Source organism: Carcharodon carcharias, chromosome 4 (assembly GCF_017639515.1).
Source record: "Carcharodon carcharias isolate sCarCar2 chromosome 4, sCarCar2.pri, whole genome shotgun sequence".
Taxonomy (NCBI): Eukaryota; Metazoa; Chordata; class Chondrichthyes; order Lamniformes; family Lamnidae; genus Carcharodon; species Carcharodon carcharias.
Window position 1 is genome coordinate 129,584,247 of NC_054470.1, and position 22,620 is coordinate 129,606,866.

General features: G+C 40.5%; 1 protein-coding gene across 1 annotated transcript in view; it reads left to right on the plus strand.

Annotated features, from left to right (window-relative positions):
* Window positions 1-387: 387 nt before the first annotated feature.
* Window positions 388-22,620, plus strand: part of LOC121277061 (solute carrier organic anion transporter family member 3A1-like) — a 336,748-nt gene continuing 314,515 nt past the window's right edge. Inside the window, exons 1-2 of the mRNA XM_041185993.1 lie at window positions 388-698; window positions 19,360-19,825. Of these exons, the coding sequence (XP_041041927.1) occupies window positions 567-698; window positions 19,360-19,825 (598 nt within the window). The 5' untranslated portion in view covers window positions 388-566. The remainder of the gene's footprint in view (window positions 699-19,359; window positions 19,826-22,620) is intronic.

The following is a 22,620-nucleotide window of genomic DNA, read 5'->3' on the forward strand; positions in this document are numbered from 1 at the left end:
CTCTCTCATTCCTAGTGACTGTCTCCCACTTTCACACAATCTCTTTCTTTCTCATACCCACACTGTCACAATCTCCCTCTCAGTTTATCTCACGGAAACACATTTCTCATACCCAGTTTGTTTCTCTTTAACACACTCACATCCTCACTCTCTCCCCTTCTCTCATACCCACTGTCTCTCTCCCCAAACCCAAAGTATCTCTCATACCCACAGCCTCCCCCTCTCTCTGATCCCCACAGCCTCTCTCTCTCATACCTAGCCTCCCTCTCATACCCACAGTCTCTCTGTCACAATCTGCTTCTCACAGTCACTCGCCTAATTTCTCCCTCTCATACTCTGTTTCTTTCTCTTTTACACAGTGTCTGGCTTACCCCCAGCATCTCTCCACCTCTCATACGCATAGCCTCCCTCTCTCTCTCAGTCTCTCAGACAGCGGTCGATCTCCACCCAGTGAGGCCGGTGGGTGTGGCGCTCTGGTACAGATAAGGAGCCTCTTAACGCACTGAAAACTCTTTCAACTCCGGGCCTTTCTATTCAATTGATAACGTTTCCACCGTATCTCCGAGATGAGCAATCAGATGGACGGCAGGCGATCGGTGGCGGCGAATCCCCGGCGGTCCTACTTCTCGGATATCCGAACATTTCTCATCGCGGAGTGTTTGCTGATGCTGACCCAGGGCATCAGCGGCGCTTACTTAGTAAGTAACAATTGACAACGTATACAAGGGCAGTTTAGCAAGGACTAGTGATGGCGTTTGCTTTAGGTTAACGAATACAGATATCAATCGGGGCTAACATGTTTCGTCTATGTTTGTTTTATATTCCCTTTGAATTACTCTGGCATAATGTGCAAACCGCATGGGTTTCCGTTAGACTGTAGATTTTACATCCAGGAAGGGAACACATTCCAGATCTAGACAGGCTGAAAAGTTTAAAGATGCCACGAGCTAAGACAGCGGGAATTCCCTTATCTGAGGCATCTATGGATGGTTGGACAGCAAACTATAAATATAGGGGAGGAATAGTAAAAGATGCAGTTTATTCTCGTAGATTTCATCAGTGACCACATCTGGACTAGTTTCTGCAAGTCTCATAGTTGGACTGAGCCGATTGTTCCATTGCTCATTTTAAGCGTAAATATAGATGCCAAAAGCTTAGTTTGAAAGTAGCTATGCCGTCCTCCTGGGAATGTTATAGAAATGTTGTCCTCCTGATAGCGTCTATGCAGCTTTTATCTTTCTGTTTCTCGGACAGTGTTAGCTCAGTTGTTGGTCAATTGAAATAGGATCAGGCTTGTGGCTGCATTATCTTTACTTAGCATTGTTTAATGAGAGTGAAAGATGCTGCCCCTTGTTGATATCATTTACAATTACAATGTCAACCTCCCTTTAGAATTTGGTGATGCCCCTGCTCTACTTGTCCATCGTCTCTCTTGACTCCACAATCACCTCCATGCAGTCGAGCTGCTTTTCTGACGTCATCAAGTCCCAATTTTCTCCAACTGAACACCAAAACAATTAAGGCAATCCATTTTGGCCTCTTGCCAATGGTTCCACCCTCTCCTTGGCCACTTGCTCTAGCTGAATCAGACAGTGTAAAACTTTGGCATTCTGAGTTGAACTTCAAACCCCACATGTTATTTATCATCAAGACTGCCAATTCCATTTGCAGAATGTGTACCTCCACTCCTGTCTCAGCTTTTCGACTGTTGAAACCCTCAAGCATGCTTCCATCATCACTATACTTGATGTTTTCCTAACTGGCCTCCTATCCTCCAGCTGCCAAAACACAACCAGCCCACATCCTGTCCTGCACTGACTCTCACTCTTTTCTCAGTTCTCCCCTAACTAAACTATGCTGGCTCCCTGTCTCCCAATGTATTAACTTGAAGCTTTACATTCTTGTCTTCACATCTATTGATCACTTTGCTCCATCCTAGCTCCGTAATCTCCGGATATCCCCCGAACACATCCTTTGGTCATCTAACACTGCACATTGGTGCAGTCCCCTCCCCTCCTCGACCTTTTGTCTCACCATTGGTGGCAGTGCATCCAGCCCCTCTAGAACTCCCTTCTTAAATTCTTACTGCTCTGCATTTCTTCCTTTACACACCTCAAACTCAATTTTACTGATCAAGCTTCTTGTCACTCCTGTTAGTCTCTTCCACTAGGAACTAGCATTTACTTCCTTACAATGAGTGTCTTTTATGTTGTAGGCAAATTATTGAGTGGTGACATATCTTAGATAAAACATTAGTCAGGCATGTGAATACTATGTCTGCTGCATGGCACACTGCACATTGTTCATGCTTCCAACATAATGATGTTGAATTCTCACACCCTTGTCAATGGGAAAATTAAAATACGCTATTTTATTCATGCACCACCAAACAGTGTGAACACCACACATCACTGCACTACAATACTGATATAATGGCAATCCATTTTGTCCCTTATCTATTAAAGTTCATTTTAATCTAAGCAGTTAAAAATAAACTACTTTACTAAAAGTGCTTGCAACTGGATGCAGCAATTGTACTTCCTGTTTTGCGTTTAAAACTAGTTTCCCAAATCTACATTTTTACACGCTCTTGCAAGGTAAAGGTGGCCTGGCCGTTTAATTTCTTTTTGCTTTGTGATCATTATTGGTTTCAAAACATTTATGTTTTTAGAATGATCAGTTGAGGAATCCGCGGATAGTGGGTCACATCACTAGTCTACTTGTCAGCTTGGGGATTTTAGGAATAACAGAGCCCGATCCCAAGCGGATGATGGCTCAGCTGGTGCAATGTGCAATATGGAACTGAACCATAGAGGCCAAAAAAGTTTCAGTCTGAATTTCCAGTCTGCACTGATTCATCTCAGCTGAATGCTTCAACTGACCTCAATTTTCTTGGCCAGGGTTCCTGCTTCTGATTGCTGTCTAGTTGGGCCGTGAGACATTAAACCGAAGCCCTGCCTTGTCCTCTGCAGTGAATGAAAAATATCCCATGACACTATTCAAAGAAGAATAGGGAGGTTCTCCTGATGGCCTGCCTGATATCACTTAACCAACACTAGCAACAGGTCATCTGGTTATTGAAAAGTACTATATAAATGCCTTATCCATCTTCTTTCTTGGTGGTGGAAAATGCTCATGTGCAACATCTAGTTTCCTTTCTCTCCCTTCCCCTCCCCATGATAAAATTATTTACTAGAACTTACTGTTAAGGTTACACATGAAGAATTGCTCAGCTGGGCAAGGTTCTAGAAGTGGTTTAGGTTTTAGACCACAGGATCAGCCAGCATCTTTAGAGAAGGAAAAGAGAGAAAATTGGAGTAACAAAAAGGTGTAAGATTCTTGAATCAAGGAGGTGGCGTGAAGATCAGAGCTATAATTATGTATATGAACCTGACTTCTGATTTTAGTTTAAGCTGCAAAAAATGTATTATCTTTAGAATAAATAAGAATAATGGAAGGAAAAACATTTTTTGTCAGGTGGCTGTCCTAACTTTTCAGCTAATGTCTGTTGAAAGTATAATTGAGGGCTAGTACAGATTTAGTCTGGAGTTTGCACTGTTTATAAATGGTGTCTGATGCATTCTTACCACACGTGCTATTTATGGTCTACCACTAGAACACACAAATTGAAGACTTAAAAAAAATTTCCATCTAGGTGAATGTGATGTAGGCAGGTAACTCTTTGCAGACCTGGTAAGGAGAAATACAGCCAACAGTCAGATGACTCAAGCCCAGAACCTGTGAACCAAGGTCAGCTTTGTGCTCTAGACAGGTTTTCATTGGGAATGGGAAAGTCATTTTATCCATTAGACATTACAACTGTGAGCGGTGAGGCAATGATCTCGACAGCATTCATGCTTCTCTGGTCTCCGTGTATAAAACCTATAGACAGGTGTGAGTCTTTGTTGGCTGAGTGGCTTATTCTCAATTTATTTTAAAATGATACTTGGTATTGTGCATATTACCTTTTTACCTTTCACTTAGCAGGCAACAAAAAGGGAAGTTCCATTGCATCACCCATTCACAGGATACAGTTAACTTGACATAGTTGGATTATGGAAGCAGAACTAGATGACATCAATTTAAAAATAACAAATTTAGAATTAGAATAGAGATTACAAAAACACTTTTTTCTCCAACAGTTTTAGGAGATTAAATGGAACAGACACCCAGCAAAAGAAGTTGAGGCTGAGACAATTATCAGCTTTAAAAATGAGCAGGATAAATATCTTGTCAGTAGTAAAAGGATAGCTTGAGATGATCAAATATTGTGTAGGTAGAATAGGTGCTTGGAATAGTCCACCTTGGCTCAGGTGGTTACCCACAGAGTAGCTTAACCATAAACCCTAGGGAGAACACCGATTCAACCCCCAGTCTTTGCTGAGTTAGCTGACTTTAGTCAAGTAGTCAGGAGGCTGTGGTGTCCAGGGTTGCCACCTCTGTTTGGACATATTCCTGGAAGGTTGATGATTTGACATTTGACCATATGATCCTTGCCTGCATTTTAAATGTCACCACATTTACTGTATAAAGTTTGGGTCCACTTTTGTTGACTGTTTTTGGTCACTGTAAGACTAAAAAACTGCTTATTGGCAGAGGTAAACAAAGTATTGGAAAATTGGGAAAGTTCACATTCATACAAACAATGACAGACAGGGATAGACGGTTTGTCCCAATGCTGTGATGCCTTGTGGATTACAATATATACAATGCCTACCCTATGTGAAAACCAAGTAATGTCCTAGAGGAGGCAGAAAAAGCTAATAAAATCCTGGGCTAATTGGGAGGAAAATATGAGAAATTCCTCTCCGACCCCCATAAGCATCTAAAACTAATCCAGGAGTTAAGTAATGTTATACAATACCTGCCTTTTACAACAGATAATCTCTGCCACAATCAGAAGCTGGTCAGACTCTTGCTTGACAGCCTTCCAAAGGTTCACTATTACTTGGGAAATGAAATGCTTCCTAACATCCAATTGACTTTTGACCTTACCTAACTCAGGATAGTGCCCCCAGTCCACCTTTACCTTTTATTTAGCTTTTTGAGTCCTCCACCAGTGGTTTCCCACTACCAGAGAGGAATCAAAGATAGTCAATTCTTTATAATCCCAAACAAAAGCAGAAAATGCCGGAAAGACGGCATCAGATGAAGGGTTCTGCCTGAAACATTACCATTTTCCTTTCTTTGAAGAGGCTATCTGACTCATTGAGTGTTTGCAGCATTTTCTGATTTTGTTCGAAATTTCAGCTTCAGCAGTCGTATTTCCAAAAAACCCCAGTTGAGTAAAAGGAAGCCAGAAATTAAATTGAAGCTCATTTGAAGTAAAAATATCAACAGAATTTAGTCAGGCTATATTCTCAAAGCTCCAAGAGTATGCAACTCTTTTATAAACTAATAGTACTCAAAAACAAAAAATAAGTAGAGTTTGCCTGCAGTGCTCCCCACCCATAGCAAAGGAGTGGAGGCAATTGCTCAATTTTGAAATGTAAACCCCATGTTTGATTCAATGCTGCATTTGTACACCTGCTGGTAGCATGCAGTGGATTGTAGCAAACCTCAAAGTCCAGTGGGATAAACATGTCCAGGGTACTTATTGGGTGAACAACAACAGGGATTTTTCTTTTAACCCTGGCAGTTCAATTTTTGTTGGGGACCTGACTTGATTGAAGCGCACTCTGCTCAAACATTGGGCAGCTCTGAAACCTGAGACAGCAAGCAATGAATAAAAAAAAAGAGAAGGTTTGGCTCATGGAGAGCATTCAAGCTGCCTTTGCCTCCCCTGTGAAGTTTAAGTTACAATCATCGAATGATATAGTACATAAGGAGGCTGTTTGGATCATCATGACTCTGCTGGCTCTTTGGTAGAGCTATTCAGTCAATTGTACTATCTTGCTCATTACCCATAGCTCTGTAAATGTTTTGCTTTCAAGTATTTATCCAGCTCCTTTTTGAAAGGTATTATTGAATCTGCTTCCACAACCCTTTCAGGCAGTGAATTCCAGATGATTTTGCCAATTACCATAAATCAGTGTCCTTGGTTACCAAACCTTCTGCCATTGGAAGTGGCTTCTCCTTATTTACTCTAACAAAACACCTAGAGCCCAACTAGTGTCATTAAGCTAAGGATCTATCTTTTTAACAGCCTTCTCAACTTGTCCTGCCACTTTTTAAGTTTTGTGTACATATATCATCAGATATCTCTGCTCCTGCACCCCATTTAAAATTCTAACAGTCAGCTTGTATTGCCACTCCTCATTCTTCCTAACAAAATTAATGACTTCACGTTTCTCTGCATTAAATTTTATCTGCCATATGCCTGCTCATTTCAGCAGTCTGTCTGTGCCCTCTTTCTCACCACTAGTTTGGCCCAACCATCTTTAGCTGCTTCATCAATGACCTTCCTTCCATCATAAGGTCAGAAGTGGGGGTGTTCACTGATGGTTGCACAATGTTCAGCACCATTCGCGACTCCTCAGATACTGAAGCAGTCCATGTCCAAATGCACCAAGACCTGGACAATATCTAGGCTTGGCTGACAAGTGGCAAGTAACATTCACTCCACACAAGCACTAGGCAGTGACCATCTCCAGCAAGAGAGAATCTAACCATCGCATTGAACCAACCGTTCAATGGCATGACCATCACTGAATCCCCCACTCTCAATATCCTGGGGGGTTACCATTGACCAGAAACTGAAATGGACTGGCTGTATAAATACTGTGGCTACAAGACCAGGTCAGAGGCTAGGAATCCTGTGGCAAATAACTCACCTACTGACTCCCCAAAGCCTGTTCACCATCTACAAGGCACAAGTCATGAATGTGATGGAATACACCCCACTTGCCTGGATGGGTGCAGCTTCCACAACACTCAAGAAGCTTGATACCATCCAGGACAAAGCAGTCCGCTTGATTGGCACCCCATCCATAAACATTCACTCCCTCCACCACCGATTCACAGTAGCAGCATCTACAAGATGCATTGCAGGAATTCACCAAGGCTCCTTAGACAGCACCTTCCAAACCCACGACCACTGCCATCTAAAAGGACATGGGCAGCAGATAGATGGGAACACCACCGCCTGGAAGTTCTCCTTCAAGTCACTCACCATCCTGACTTGGAAATATATTGCTGTCCTTCACTGTCGCTGGGTCAAAATCCTGGAACTCCCTTCCTACACCACAAGGAGGCAGATCACCACCACCTTCTCAAGGGCAACTAGAATGGGGCAATAAATGCTGGCCCAGCCAGCGAAGCCCACATCCCATGAATGAATAAAAAAAATTCTCTGCTTTCTGTCTCTTATTAATGGAGATGCTGGCCCTTTAATTCCATGGGCTTCAGTTTTGCTAACAAGCCTATAATGTGCTAATTTTTCAAACGCCTTTGACAAGATCCCAAATGGCAGATTGGTCAGGAAAGTAAAAGCCCATTGGGTTCAGGGTTATGTGGCAAACTGGATAGAGGGTTGGCTTTGTAACAGGAAACAAAGGGTAATGGTTGATGGACGCCCTTGCGAATGGAAAGTTGTCTCAAGTGGTGTTCCACAGGGCTCAGTGTTGGGACCCTTGCTGTTTGCATTATATATTAACAATTTGGATATGAATGTAGGGGGCACGATTGGGATATTTGCAGATGTCACAAAGATTGGCTGAGTAGTGGACAGTGTAGAGGATAGCCATAATCTCCAACCTATATAGATGGGTTGGTGGAGTGGGCGGTAAAGTGGCAGATGTATTTTAACATAGAAAAGTGCGAGGTCATACATTTAGGGAGGTCAAACAGTTACAGGAATTACACAATAAATGGGGAAATACTAAGAGGGGTAGGTGAAGTGACAGATCTTGGCGTACAAGTACACAGGTCCATGAAGGCAGCAGTTCAAGTAGACAAGGTTGTAAAGAAGGCATATGGAATGCTCTCCTTCATTGGCAGAGATATTGAATATTAAAGTAAGGGTATAATGTTGGAATTGGATAAAGCACTGGTGAGGCCACAGCTGGAGTATTGTCTGCAGTTCTGGTCACCAAATTACAGGAAGGACGTAATAACTCTGGAGAGAGTGCAGAGGACGTTTACAGGAATGTTGTCAGGATTAGAAAAGTGTAGCTACGAGGAGAGATTGAATAGGTTGGGGTTATTTTCCTTAGAACAAAGAAGGCTGAGAGGTGACTTGATTGTGGTGTACAAAATTATGAGGGGAATAGATAGAGTGGACAGGATAAAATTGTTCCCCTTGGTGGAGCATTCCAGAACCAGGGGATTTAGATTCAAGATAAGTGGCAGAAGGTGTGAGGGGCTCATGAGGAAGAACTTTTTAACGCAGAGGGTAGTGGGTGTCTGGAATTCGCTGCCCAAGTTGGTGGTAGAGACAGAAACTCTAAACTCTTTTAAAAAGTACCTGGATCTGCACCGTAAGTGCTGTAAGCTGCAGGGCTATGGGCCGGGTGCAGGAAGATGGGATTAGCAAGGGCACCTGGGTGTCCTCGGGCTGGCATGGACAAGATGGGTCGAATGGCCTTCTTCTGTGCTGTAACTTTTCTATGGTTCTATGGCTCTATGTGGCCTCATAGTGGATTATTGCAATAACTGTTTTTACGAATAAAAGCAATATATTAAATTTACCATGCTGTTTCCCTATAGTAACATCTCTGAGAAATGATAGTTGTTGTTGATGTCTGCATTTGTGAGAGGGAACTGTGGGTTTGCTCACTTTTGGCAACCATGCCTGGAAAATTAATCTTTCTTTCCTGGGGGATCTGGGGCGGTCCAGGAAGTTTGGCAACTCTGTCCACACCCCCCCCTTGCATGTGCATGAGCACATACATACGCACACGGCTGAATGGTGGGAATTTAGATGTCATTTTGCACTCGACATCAACAAAAGATGACTGCGGAAACAATTATTCAGAAGCAAACAAATAAGCCAGCAGTGATTTCCAATTGTTCTGTTCCCAAAGTGACTTGATATTTTCTTGCACAGGTTGGTGACAGATTTAGGATTAGATGCAGTAAATGTAGGGGTGGAGCAAGATAGTAGATGGGAAAAGGAATGGATTCATCACTTTGAAATCTTGATTGGGCTATGGTATGTGAAACTTGCAGATTAAGTTTCCAACTAAAAGCAGAGAGGATGATTGCGATTTGGCCTCTGTTTTCTTCATCCATCTGTGGACTTTAAACTTTCTCATCTCTTGGAGCTCATGAATTTAGCTAAGCAGAAAAATTATTGCATTGAATGTTTAGAAAAAATTACAAGTTCCACAAATATACAGCTGTGCCAGTGTGCTGAAAGATATTGAATATTACCCTAGCATTCAAAAAAAAGGAGTGAGGTATAAACCTGAAACTCTTACACCAGTTAGTCAAACATCCCCAATAGTGAAGATGCTTAAGCGCATGTTTTGGAGTGCTATTAATATTCATCTAAAGAGCACAGAGGCCAAAATGAATGTTCAGCTAACAGTAGGTCATGCCCTTTATAGCTACTGGAATTCTTTGAGGAGGCAACTAAGCTAGTGAAAGATTTCTATCCAGAGGGATTTTATTTTAACACATTTGTTAAAATTCGACATGTAAGTCTGTTAAAGAAGACTAATGCTTGTGAAATTAATGCTACATTAGATAATTAGTTTCAAGTCTAGCTTGGACATATAAAACAGAAGGTGGTGATGAATGGAAACCATTCAGCCTGGGAACATTGACTCACACTCTGGGACCGCTTTTATTCACAACTTCATATATAAAAGTGTAACATTTGCTGATTATACTAAGATATTCAGGCAGGACACCAGTACAAAAGTGACTGATAACATTCAAAAAGATTTGGCCCGCTAAGAAATGGAGATTGGGCTTTAGTATAAGTAAATGTTATTTGCAACAGGAAAATTGCTACACGTACAGGGATGTTCAATAGTTAATGTGGGAGATGAAAAAGGTGTGGGTAGTTATTTGCTTCTACCATCTGAGCATTGGCCCTGGGATAATCAGAGACAAATGTCAGATGTGGTTGTGTGATGTGGCTGGAACACACACCCATTGCAGAGCTTTCATTAATTACAGGTATACAGTTCTCCCTACCCAACTATCCACTTTGTACCCTGCTTAGGCAATGTTTGTTGTTCAGAAAATAAAGATGTAAATCCACATCCTGCTGGTGACTATTGCGCACTCAATAAAGAGTTAACCTTGTTTTTCATTAACACATGGAGATAATGAGGAGACAAGAACTACGCACCAGAATTACAATGTGCAATACAAGTGTTAAGATTTGAGTCATGAAAAGTAATGGAGAGAAACTTCAGCCAAATATATGAAGCTCTTATAGCTTAATTGTACCATTCATTTGTTGTGAATTCACAGAACCCCAGGTGCAAATAAGTCTGAGGTGTTTCCTCTTTTCCCTCAGTATAATATGTATTTATATTTTAAATAACATCACTGCAATCCAGATCAAAGAGCACACCTGCTGGGATCAATACTGGTGTATTCTTTGATCTTTTAAAAAAAAAATTTAATTTCGGTAATTCTTTGGTGTTGCTTCAATCACTGAATATACAAGTTATAAAAGTGAGCTTCATAGCACCATTGGTGTTGGTGCTACAGGAGCCGGAGTCTTGAACCCAATGACCTGGTCACTTCCAACGCTGCCCCCCCCCATGGATCATCGTGCTTGTAAGAATGCAGCCGAGAGCATGTTGTGTGTGTGTGTTGCCAGCATGCAGAGTTAGCAATAAAAACAGAAAATGCTGGATAAACTCAGCCGGTCTGACAGCATCTGTGGAGCGAGAATCAGAGTTAACGTTTTGAGACCGCATGACCCTTCTTCAGAGTAGAAATGAGATGGAATTTGTACTGTTTAAGGGGAATGGAGCAGGTAAGGCAGGATAGAAGGTCAGCAATAAGTGGGGGCTAAGGAGAGATTGACAAGCTTGCCATGAACACAAGACAAAGGGATTGCATAGGAAGGTACCTTCAACAACTTTAGAGCATGAACTCTCTCCTCTATCTTCATTCTTTTTAAAAAAATTATTTACTTATTTTCATTTTCAATCATTCATTGTTTTATCTCTTTTTTAATCCCCTTTTTTATCCTCCTTTTTCCACAACCACTGCCCTTTCCCCCCACCACCCGCCCTACCCCCAAAAGGGCTATCTATCACTTGTCCTATGTTGTTCTTTCACAAAGCATGGACCCTTGTTCTCCTATTAACACGTTCTGCTTTCTTACCTTTCTGCCACTATCAGCATGTTTTTTAGTCTTCACCACTACCATTAACACTCTCTTTGTCTTGTGTCCATGACATCTTTGTCAATCTCTGCTTAGCCCCCATCTATCGCTGGCCGTCTATCCTGCTTTACCTGCTCCACCCTCCTTAAACAGTATAAATTCCATCACATTTCTTTTTCTCTTTAGCTCTGAAGAAAAGTCATGTGGACTCAAAACTTTAATTCTCTTTCCACAGATGCTGTCAGACCTGTTGAGCTCTTCTAGCATTTTCGGTTTTTATTTCATAATTCCAGCATTATTTTGCTTTTATGCAATTATTAGATCATTTGCTCAGTATCTATCACTGATTTGGCACCTGACGTCTCATTTTGGACCTGACAGATCTTGTCAACAACTTCTGTTAAACACTCGGAGTTGAACATCTGTTCAGCTGCATGTGCAGCCTCCCCCACACTAGCACTATTCAAAGGAATCACGTTGAGAAATTCAGGGGAGGTGCTTGTGGCTTTAATTTGCTATTGCTGAGTTGCTGAAGTCAGAAATCCAGTGGTACTGGATTTTTTCCAAGGAATTCAGTTGAATTTGAAGGCAGTAAGCCTGCTATCACTAATGGGAGCCATATTTGCAGTCCCTCTTGGGCTGCAGCATGACAGAGGAATGGAACACAAGCAGCTGAGAAGTTAAGCTGCATCTGGATGGAGGAGTATGAGGGCTCTAAATAAAAAGTCCTATCCAACTAGGGTCTTCAGGATCACTGCTCTTACTGCTACGTCAGACATGAGTATCAGAGGGATGGAAAGATTGGGAATTGTGGAACAGTGGTGATGTGGGGTTGATTTTAGTGGAACTGGAGGCTGAATAATCTCTCTTAGAGCGATGGGGTCTTGGGGTCCTCCTCACTTTCTCCTCCTCCTTGTTAGAAATATAGGTTTTATATAGTTTTCCTTGTACTATGAATTTTAGGTACTGTACTTTATAATGCATGGGCTTTGGTTAAGCAAAGAGTTAACTGCAGATATGTGAATAACTCTCTGCACTGATTAGGTTAGGCGTTAGGGTTAACACACTGCATGAATCTGCACATTTATAGACTGATATTTATAGACTATATCTGGGGGAGCTATGATGCACCAAGGAGATGGTCACTGCGTAACCTCATCCATGCTGACCTGCAATCACATGGCAGGACAAGCATGGCACTGCCTGTAGCCATGAAGGCCCTCAGTCCCAATACCAGTGAATCCTTCGAGACCAGAGCCAGCAACATTGCCAACATCACACTGTTCACAGTGCATTGCTGCATAGAGAGAAAAGAAGACTGCTTGGTGACATGGACTATTTGCACTACATATGGTTCATGGCTTCCCTCTGCAAACGTGTGTGGACAACATGTGTACAGGAGGAGCCAATCTGCTAGCAGAAACATCATAAAACAAACCACTGGCATTCCAAAGCAATGGTTCCGCTGCCTGGACTGCTTGGAGAGAGCCCTATATTATTCACCAGAGCGTGTATCCAAACTTGTGCATGCTATACAACCTAGCTCTCATGAGGGTAGAGTCCTTGCCACCAACCCTTTGGTGAACATCTCGGGATTTTTATGGTTCTGTAAATTACGTGCACCTTTATTTGGATTCTTGACAAGACAAAAAGTTGGCAAACAATTTAGTGTAGCAAATACAGAGGATTTATTAAATAACAAAGCAATATTTAACAACCATTCGATAGTTTGCAAGTCACCCACGGCCATTACTCATCGGAACAGCTCAGACACAGGACTGACACAGGCTAAGTTTTGGTCTGATCTGACTTCTTCTGTTTCTGTCCTTCTCTCTTCCTTCTTCTTTATTCTGTGAACCTGTACACCTGTGTACTGGATCCTTTTGGAGAGCCCTTTTTAATTCTCTCTAGCTCTCATATCCAGAGTTTCTCCTACTATATTTGGAAAAACAATTGGATTGCAAGATTCATAACACAAGCAATATGATCAATAGACCATTCAAACTTACATCAATAGGCCATTAATACTCCACCGACAATTATATCAGTGGACTATCGATTCTCAAATTAATAGCTACGTCTTGGTCTACGATTAATGAAATCTACCACATATAGATGATTTGGAGTCTAAATTGTTCCTTGGTAACACTGCTGGTAACAGCTACAATCAGAATTTTGCAGACAGAATGACCAGTCAACTGTTTACCTGCTTCTTTCTGTTAGATGATACATTCTGCAGACAGAATCAATCTGTTTCTATTTTCATTCAATCTTACTGAATTATTCTAACACCCCGACCTTTGTGTCTATAAATGTGCAGATTCATGCAGTGTGTTAACCCTAACGCCTAACCTAATCAGTGCAGAGAGTTATTCACATATCTGCAGTTAGCTCTTTGCTTAACCAAAGACCATGCATTATAAAGTACTGTACCTAAAATTCATAGTACAAGGAAAACTATATAAAACCCATATTTCTCACAAGGAGGGGGAGGAGGAGGAAGAGGAGGAGAAAGTGAGGAGGACCCCAAGACCCCATCGCTCCATGAGAGATTAATCAATTTCCAGTTCCCTTAAAATCAACCCCACATCACCACCGTTCCACAATTCCCAACCTTTCCATCCCTCTGATACAGCATTCTCAGCCAAAACTCTGAAACAACCCAAATCAACCCAAAAAAGTCCCCTAACAACTTTATTCAACAACATTTTCACTGTAACAAACAAAACTGAACTATTCAACCTTGTGCATTTTCTTAGTGCCTGTCTTAATGGCTTTGCCTTTCATTGTACTCCTGGCATTGCTACCCCAGTGGCTGCAGCATGCCTGTTGGAACATGCAGGTGCAATCACAGGAAGCCCTTGAGCAGCTTTGGGTCTGGGGATGGGGAACGACTATTATAGGAAATTAAGCATAGTATGAAGTATGCAGTATATTAAGGCATGTGGACTATGTCATTAATACAGGCATTGCAACAGTGCATGGGTAGGAAGTGCAGCTGCAGTATCACCAGATATAGCCTAAGTGATATAGCTATGTACAAAGTTTTGAAGAAGAGTCATATTTGACTTGAAATGTTAACTCTGTTTTGTTCTCCACAGATGTTGCCAGGCCTGCTGAGTTTTTCCAGCACTTTCTGTTTTTTATTTTAGATTTTCAGCATCTGAAATATTTTGCATTTATTACAAAGTTTTGCACTCCACAAAGTGCATTATTTTGAGTTAGAGGAGAAACAGGACATTGTCAACAAGTAAAACTGTCACTGAAACTAATATTCAGTTATACAGGGCGTTGGTGAGACTGCATCTCGAATACCGAGTGCAGTTTTGGTCTCCTTATTTAAGGAAGGATGTAAATGCGTTGGAGACAGCTCAGAGTGCGTTTACTAGATTGATACCTGGAATGAGCGGATTATCTTATGAGGATAAGTTGAACAGGCTGAGCATGTTTCCACTAGAGTTTAGAAGAGTGAGGGGTGACTAGATTGAAGTATATAAGATCCTGAGTGGTCTTGACATATTGGATGTGGAAAGGATGTTTCCTCTTGTGGTGAATATAGAACTAGGAGGCAGTGTTTAAAATTAGGGATCACTCTTTTAGGACAGAGATGAGGAGAGTGTTTTTTCTCTCAGAGGGTTGTGCAACTTTGGAACTCTTCTACCTCAGAAGACAGTGGAAGGAGGGTCACTGAATATTTCTAAGGCAGAGATAGATAGATTCTTATTAGGCAAGGGAATCAAAGGTTATCGGGGTAGATGGGAACGTAGAACTAGAAACACATAGAGATCAGCCATGATCTTATTGAATGACGGAGCAGGCTCAAGGGGCCGAATGACCTACTTCTGCTCCTATTTCGTATGTTTGTATGCTGCATTAAATAACAAAAGTTTTTCCTGTGGATGACGTTTTCAAATTAAAACTTGAAACATAATTAATTTTGTGCTCTGTCTGCATCGAAACCAGGAACCACAGAGCTATTTCCGTTTCTTCTTTTTTTAGTGAGGGCTGATGAATCACCTATTTATTTGATTGTCATTGCCTCCATTACAGTTATCCATAAAGTGGTGGTAACTCGCTACTAACCACGTCCTTTAGCATGTTGGATATCATACATTGTGCCCTCTCACAAAGCATCCAGGCAGTTGAGTTGATATTGGGAAATATAAAAGCAGAACTTGAATGGTTTGTCAGTGCTATCTCAACTCTGAGACATATGTACATCCGTATAATGATGAATTATTAACAGGCCAATTTAGGAAAAAAGCAAACTGCGAAATTCCTTTCTGACCTGCTTATACCATCAAAACTAGTCCAGTTACTGATTTGCTACTGACTTGGAAACATACAAGAATGTAGTATTATTTCTTTCAGACTGGTTTTCATCTCTGCACATACATATATACAGCTAAATTCCTGGCTAGCCATGCCTACAGTTGTTTTACTCCCATGCTTATTGTGGAGAGGAGAGAATGCATTATATTACAGGTAGCAATGGTGGATAAACTAGTCTATTTACTGAATAGGCACACTCAGTTGACATAGGCCAACTGAACATTTTTATATGATGCAATTTAAATAGATAGATAAAACAAGTTCAGAACTGAAAATGCAACTGGCTTTGGCAATGGCAAGAACGGAAGAAAGGAAGAATCACAATAGTAAACAAATATCCTAGGCAAGTATACAAGAGATTTTACAATATTATTATTTCATTTTGATAGAACCTGATTGCATTTTGAAATCATATTGACATTTCTGACACTCGTGAACAAGGTCAGTGTAAACAAAAATTATATTGCCAGTGATAATACCATTGTAACAAAGTGGCATTATAAAGCAGCTAGAGTGTATTTTCTGAGATTAAAACCTTAAAATGCTTTTTTAAACTCAGTTTAAAACCAGTGAAATAAATAAAATGAAGTAAACTGCAACTATAGGAAGTATAGGTCAGAAATGACACTACAAGATTGTAGGCTGATTCTCTGAGCCACACTTCCTGCATGTGTGACTCCAAATGCAAGGGTAGGTTTGTAGAATCCTGCCGAATAAGAAAGCGCTGGAAATCTGAAAGTGGAACAGAAAATATTAGCAATAAGCAACCTGCCAGTCAGCCGCAGAAATAAAAAATATTGCATAACTTTGAGGTGGGACCTTTCATCAGTATCCCACTCACAACACTCACTTATTTTCAGGTGCTAACTGACCTACTGCATATTTCCAGCATTTTTTTGTGCTATGACTGGAATTATGAGGGATTCCCTTATTTGTTTGTTATTGTGTCATCACCAAAAACTAATCAGAACAAATCTAGACATGAAGCTTTGGTGACATAGTTTGCTTAGCAACATCAAATGACCAATTGCAATACAATAATAGAAACAAAGCAGAATGGGAACATTTTAATACAAAATTTCTCTCAGATTTGAGTTGTGGTAAGATCAAAAGCAGTATTTTGAAATAAGGAAAGTCTGCAATGGCATCAGAGTTATAATATAATGGCATCAAAGATGACTGAAATCACTGAAGTTTTGTAGTATGTAGTATAAAAGGGTCTAAGAGAAATTGGGATGGAAATAAGTCAAACAATGTCTAGACTATTGTTGAAAAAAGAGACATGCTGTCGAAACACCATGTTGCACTCATCAGGACAGATGCAAGAATGCCAAATTTCAAAGGGAGCAGCAATTTATACCGCATGAGAAGAGGGTGCTGATTAGTTGGCAAGTTGATTCTGATTGGTTGAAGTATTGCCATGGAGAATGCACTAAGGAACTATTGTCCCCCATGCTATTGTTTAATTCGAAAAAGGTGCTTTGCCTGTGCATGCTCCTTTTGCCTGCAGGGGACAGTTCCCTGTATATGAATATACTAGTTTCTAGCAAGTGTAAGTGAACCACATTGTGAGCCTGTCTGATAATCTTAAATTGGTTGTTTGTGTAATTCTTAGTACATTCAGGATTATTCAGCAAGTGCTGTTCAATTGCGGATTCACATCTAATGTTAAGACATTATATTCTAAGTTTTGCAAACACAGGTTGGTTGAGTACGATCAGGACTCTGCCTATTGCGAACAGCTGAAGGGCCGTGCTGTTTAAAATGATCTCCAGCTGCTGGGGCGTATGTGACATCACACTGGCACTGAAATTCATATACCATATTCATCTTAGGTGTGGTAGATAGAACGTCTTTTTGGCTTGACAGCGGCATCTTGTTAGTGTACAGTCTGTGAGTCTGAGCGGGGTAGCCATTATGGTGCAGGATAGCTTTGATGTACCCTATTTCAGCCACAAGCTTGCAAGGTGACCAAATGGTCCTGGCCCTATTTACAAAATTGCTGATAAGGCCGCTCTTATAGCGCATGGAGCTGCAGGAATCCCAACATGTAAATTGACCAGTGAAGGTAGACTTTTCATAGACAGTGATAAAAGCAAGGAGCTGCGGATGCTGGGAATCCAAAACAAAAACAGAAACAGAAATACCTGGAAAAACTCAGCAGGTCTGGCAGCATCAGTGGAGAAGAGCACAGTTGACATTTCGAATCCTCATGCTCATTCCTGATGCATTGTTCCAGTGAAGCTCAATGCAAACTGGAGGAACAGCACCTCATCTTCCGACTAGGCACTTTACAGCCTTCCGGAATGAATATTGAGTTCAACAGTTTTAGATCATGAACTCTCTCCTCCATCCCCACCCCCTTTCCATTTCTTCCCACTCCTTTTTGTTTTTTTCCAATAATTTATATAAATTTTTCTTTTCCCACCTATTTCCATTATTTTTAAATGTATTTCCACCCATTGTTTTATCTCTACCTTTTAGCCTTTTTAGTATTCCTTCACCCCACCCCCACTAGAGCTATCTGTACCTTGTTTGTCCTGCTTTCTACCTTTAATTAGCACATACCTTTAGATAATATCACCACCTTCAACACCGCTTTGTCCTTTTGTCTGTGACATATTTTGGTTATCTCTACCTATTACTGGCTTCTTGTCCCAACAACAACCCCCTCCCCCCACACACACACACACACACACACACACACCGCGCCGCACCCCCCCCCCCCCCACCCCCCAAACCAGCTTATATTTCACCCCTTTCCTATTTTTACTGAAGGGTCATGAGGACTCAACTGTGCTCTTCTCCACCGATGTTGCCAGACCTGCTGAGTTTTTCCAGGTATTTCTGTTTCTGTTTTTGTTTTCATAGACAGTATTAGAGACTCCATTAGCAGATTTCTCAATTAGCATGTTAAGGAAAGAGAGCTCATTAGATTGCTCCATCTCAAGGTAAATTTGAGTGTGGGATGGAGCACATTAAGGAAATTCTTTCGTGCAGCTGCATATTCAAATATAGTAAATGTATCATCTACGAATTGGGAATATGCAAGGGGTAGGAGGTTAGGGGTCATTCCATTGAAAACATGTTACTCGTGGAAACCGATGAAAATGTTAGTGAGAGCAGGGCCTAGAGGAGATCCCATGGCAACACCGTCTCTTTGGGCATACATAATGTCATTAAAGCTGATTTCAACTGGGTGAGTTGTTAAGTTCATAAGTTCAATAAATACAGTTGTAAGGTTGGCCTTATTGGCAATTCTGTAAATAGGGTCTGTACCATTTGCTCATCCTGCAAGCTTTATGCTGAAATAGGGCACATAAAAGCTATCCTGTGGCATAATAGCTTCTCTGATCAGACCATTGGTCACTGTGCATTGTGCATACTCACAAATGGGCCTAAGGATGCCACTTTTGGATTTGAAAAGTGTCCAATCTACATCAAATTACCTTCGAACGGTATAATATTGTAAATAAATCGAGTAACAGGTGAAGTTGACGGCTTCATGCTGCTAATATACAGTAGCAACACAAGTGGTATTTTTCACTAACAGGATGTTGTACTCAGTAAACCATCCATTCCATTTTCAGCAAAGCAGTTTATAAATATATATATATTATATATATGTATATATGTATATATATATATAACATATAATATATATATTTATACCATGTCTAAGTTTACAAGCATTGAAGCCTCAGCATAAATAATCATTAAAACAAGTGTTAACTTAACTCTAATTCTCTTCTCAGTTTGTACTTCTTACAGTGCTTTCTTCATGTTTTTCACAGGTCAGTATTCTAACAACCCTGGAGAGACGATTTGACTTACATAGCACCGAACTAGGAGTAATTGCAAGCAGCTTTGAGATTGGAAACCTCATGATAATTTTGTTGGTGAGCTACTTTGGTGGCAAGGGACATAGGCCACGACTGATTGGATGTGGTGGGATCATAATGGCGATTGGTTCTTTATTTTGTGCACTGCCAGAGTTTCTAAGTCATCAATATCAATATAAGCAGGTGGATACTTCAGTGCTGAAGGACACCTGCATGGCAAATCTTTCATTGGAGGAACAGCAGTTGGCAATAGAGAAAAATCTCAAGACATGTGCAGAAACAGAAACAACAAACATGATGTATGTGTTGGTTATTGTGGCTCAGGTTATCATTGGGGCTGGTGCAACTCCAATTCAACCTCTCGGTGTCTCCTACATTGATGACCATGTACGAAAGAGGGATTCATCACTTTATATTGGTGAGTACTTTGATTGTCATTCTCAAAATCACTGAAAAGTATGTATTCTTAACTCCTTTTATACTTGCATATTTCTAACACATATTTCATGTACTGAGGCAATGGCAATTTTTAGATAAGGTCTTTCTTATGAAAGGATTGTGGTCAGAAACATGGTAATCTGAGATACCCACTGGGAGATCTAGAGTGAGTCTATTTAAGGGTAAGATCTTTGTCTACTTTCAAAACCCATCGGGTTTTCTGTGACTAAAGAAAAACTGATTTTATGATACTCAGTGCTATTTTGTTGTGGAAGTTTTTGACTTTCTACCTAAAAAATATATTTCTTAGTTTTCATTGATTGGGTCAGGGAGACAGACAGTTGAAGGGACTATATCATTCCCATGTCATATCAGGAACTTGGCATGTCATTAAAGTGACACGATTACATTAGCATATAACCAGTAGTTTGAAAGAGATAAAAATAAAAATACCTGGAAAAACTCAGCAAGTCTAGCAGCATCTGCGGAGAGGAACACAGTTAACGTTTTGAGTCCGTATGACTCTTCAACAGAACTAAGTAAAAATAGAAGAGGGGTGAAATATAAGATGGTTTAAAGGGGGGTGGGACAAGTAGAGCTGGATAGAGGGCCAGTGATAGGTGGAGATAGCCAAAAGGACAAAGAGGTGTTGAAAGTGGTGATATTATCTAAGGAAAGAAAGTTTGAAAGAGAAGATGGAAGGACATTAGTGAGGAAGAATCTGGCCTCAAAAGATCATGAAGTAGAGTCAGTATGGATGGAAATTAGGAATAGCAAGAGTCAGAAAACTCTGGTGTGAGTCCTTTATAGGCCCCCTAACAGTAGTTATACTGCTGGACATTATCGTAGCTTTTAACAAAGGCAATGTAATAGTTGTGGGGGACTTAATCTACATATAGACTGGGACAATCAAATTTGTGAAGGTGGTCTAGAAAATGTGTTTGTAGAATGTTTCTGTGACAGTTTCCTGCAGCAATACGTAGTGGAACCAACAAGGGATGCTGCAATTTTAGATCTAGTATTGTGTAATGAATCAGGGTTAATTAGTAATGTTACAGGAAAAGATCCACTGGGGATTAGTGATCATGATATCATTGGATTCCATGTTAAGTTTGAAAGTGACAAACTCCAATCAACAACATGAATCTTGAATTTAAAGCCAATTACATTGGTATGGGGGAGAGCTGGCTAAGATTGATTGGGTAAATAGACTAGAAGATATGGTAGTAAATGAATTGGGAAATGTTTAAAGAAACAATTCAAAATGCTCCACAAAAAAATACATCGTATTAAAAACAAAAATTCAGCAAAAAGATCCATCTGTGGCTCACTCGGGAAGTTAAGGATATATTAGGTTAAAATAAGAGGCTTAAAATGCTGCAAAAAACAGTAACAAGTCTGAGAATTGGGAGTGTTTTAGAAACCAGCAAAGGGCCACCAAAAAATTGATTTAAAGGAAAGAAATAGAATATGAGAGTAAACTAGCAGAAATATAAAAATGGATCGTAAGAGCTTTTACAAGTGTATAAAAAGAAAGGGAGTAGCTAAAGTAAATGTTGGTCTGTTAGAAGCAGAAATAGGAGAAATTATCATGGGGAATGAAGAAATGGCAAAGACATTGAACAGGTATTTTGTGCCTGTCTTCACAGTAGAAGACACAGGCCACATACCAGTAATAGAGAGTAACTGAGGGTCTGAAAAGAATGATGAAATTAGGATCAACAGAGGAAAATGTATTGGAGAAACATCAGGGACTAAAATCTGACAAACCCCCGGGACCTGATGGCCTACACCCTAGGGTTCTGAAAGAGATCATTGCAGAGATACTGGATGCAGTAGCTATGATTTTCCAAAATTCCTTAAATTCAGAAACAGTACCATCAAATTGGATGTTGGCAAATGCAACACCGCTTTTCAAGAAAGGCAGGAGAGAAAACAAGGAACTACATGCCAGTTAGCCTTACTTCAGTCTTCATGGAAAATGCTGGAAACTATTATGGAGGAAGTCTTAACAATGCATTTAGAAAACCATAGTTTGATTAGAACATGTCAACATGGTTTTACGAAAGGAAAATGTTGTTTGACAAATATGTTAGAGTCTTTTGAGGATGTAAAGAGGAACCAGCAGATGCAGTATACCTGGACTTTCAAAAGGCATTCAATAAAGTGCCACGAGAAATGGTTAGTAGGCAAGATATGGGCTCATAAAGTTTGGGGTAATATATTAACATGGATAAAGGATTGGTTAATGGAAAGAGAGCAGAGAGTGGGCATAAACAAGGCATTTTCAAGTTGGTTGTTTGTGACTAGTGGAGTGCCACAAAGTAGAGTGGTGGGGCCTTAGCTATTTACAATCTATATTAATGACTTGGATGAAGAAACAGAGTAACATATCTAAGTATGCTGATGATACAAAGCTAGGTGGAAAGTGAGGCTCGAGGGAGGACACAGAGATGTGGCAAAATGATATAGATAGGTTAAGTGAATGTGCAGCAAGATGGCAGAGAGAGTATGATGTGGGAAAGTGTGAAGTTATTCACTTTGGTTGTAAGAATAGAAAAGTAGAATTATTTTTAAAAGATGTGAAACTTGTAAATATTGATGTTCAGAGAGAAATGGGTGTGGTTATACAAGGATTGCAGAAAATTACACGCAGGTACAGAAAGCAATCAGGAAGACAAATAGCATGTTAGCCTTTTTTTGTAATCCAATCCCCTTGCAGTAAAGAAGCCCTGCTATAATTGCACAGGGCTTTGGTGAGACCAAATCTGGAAT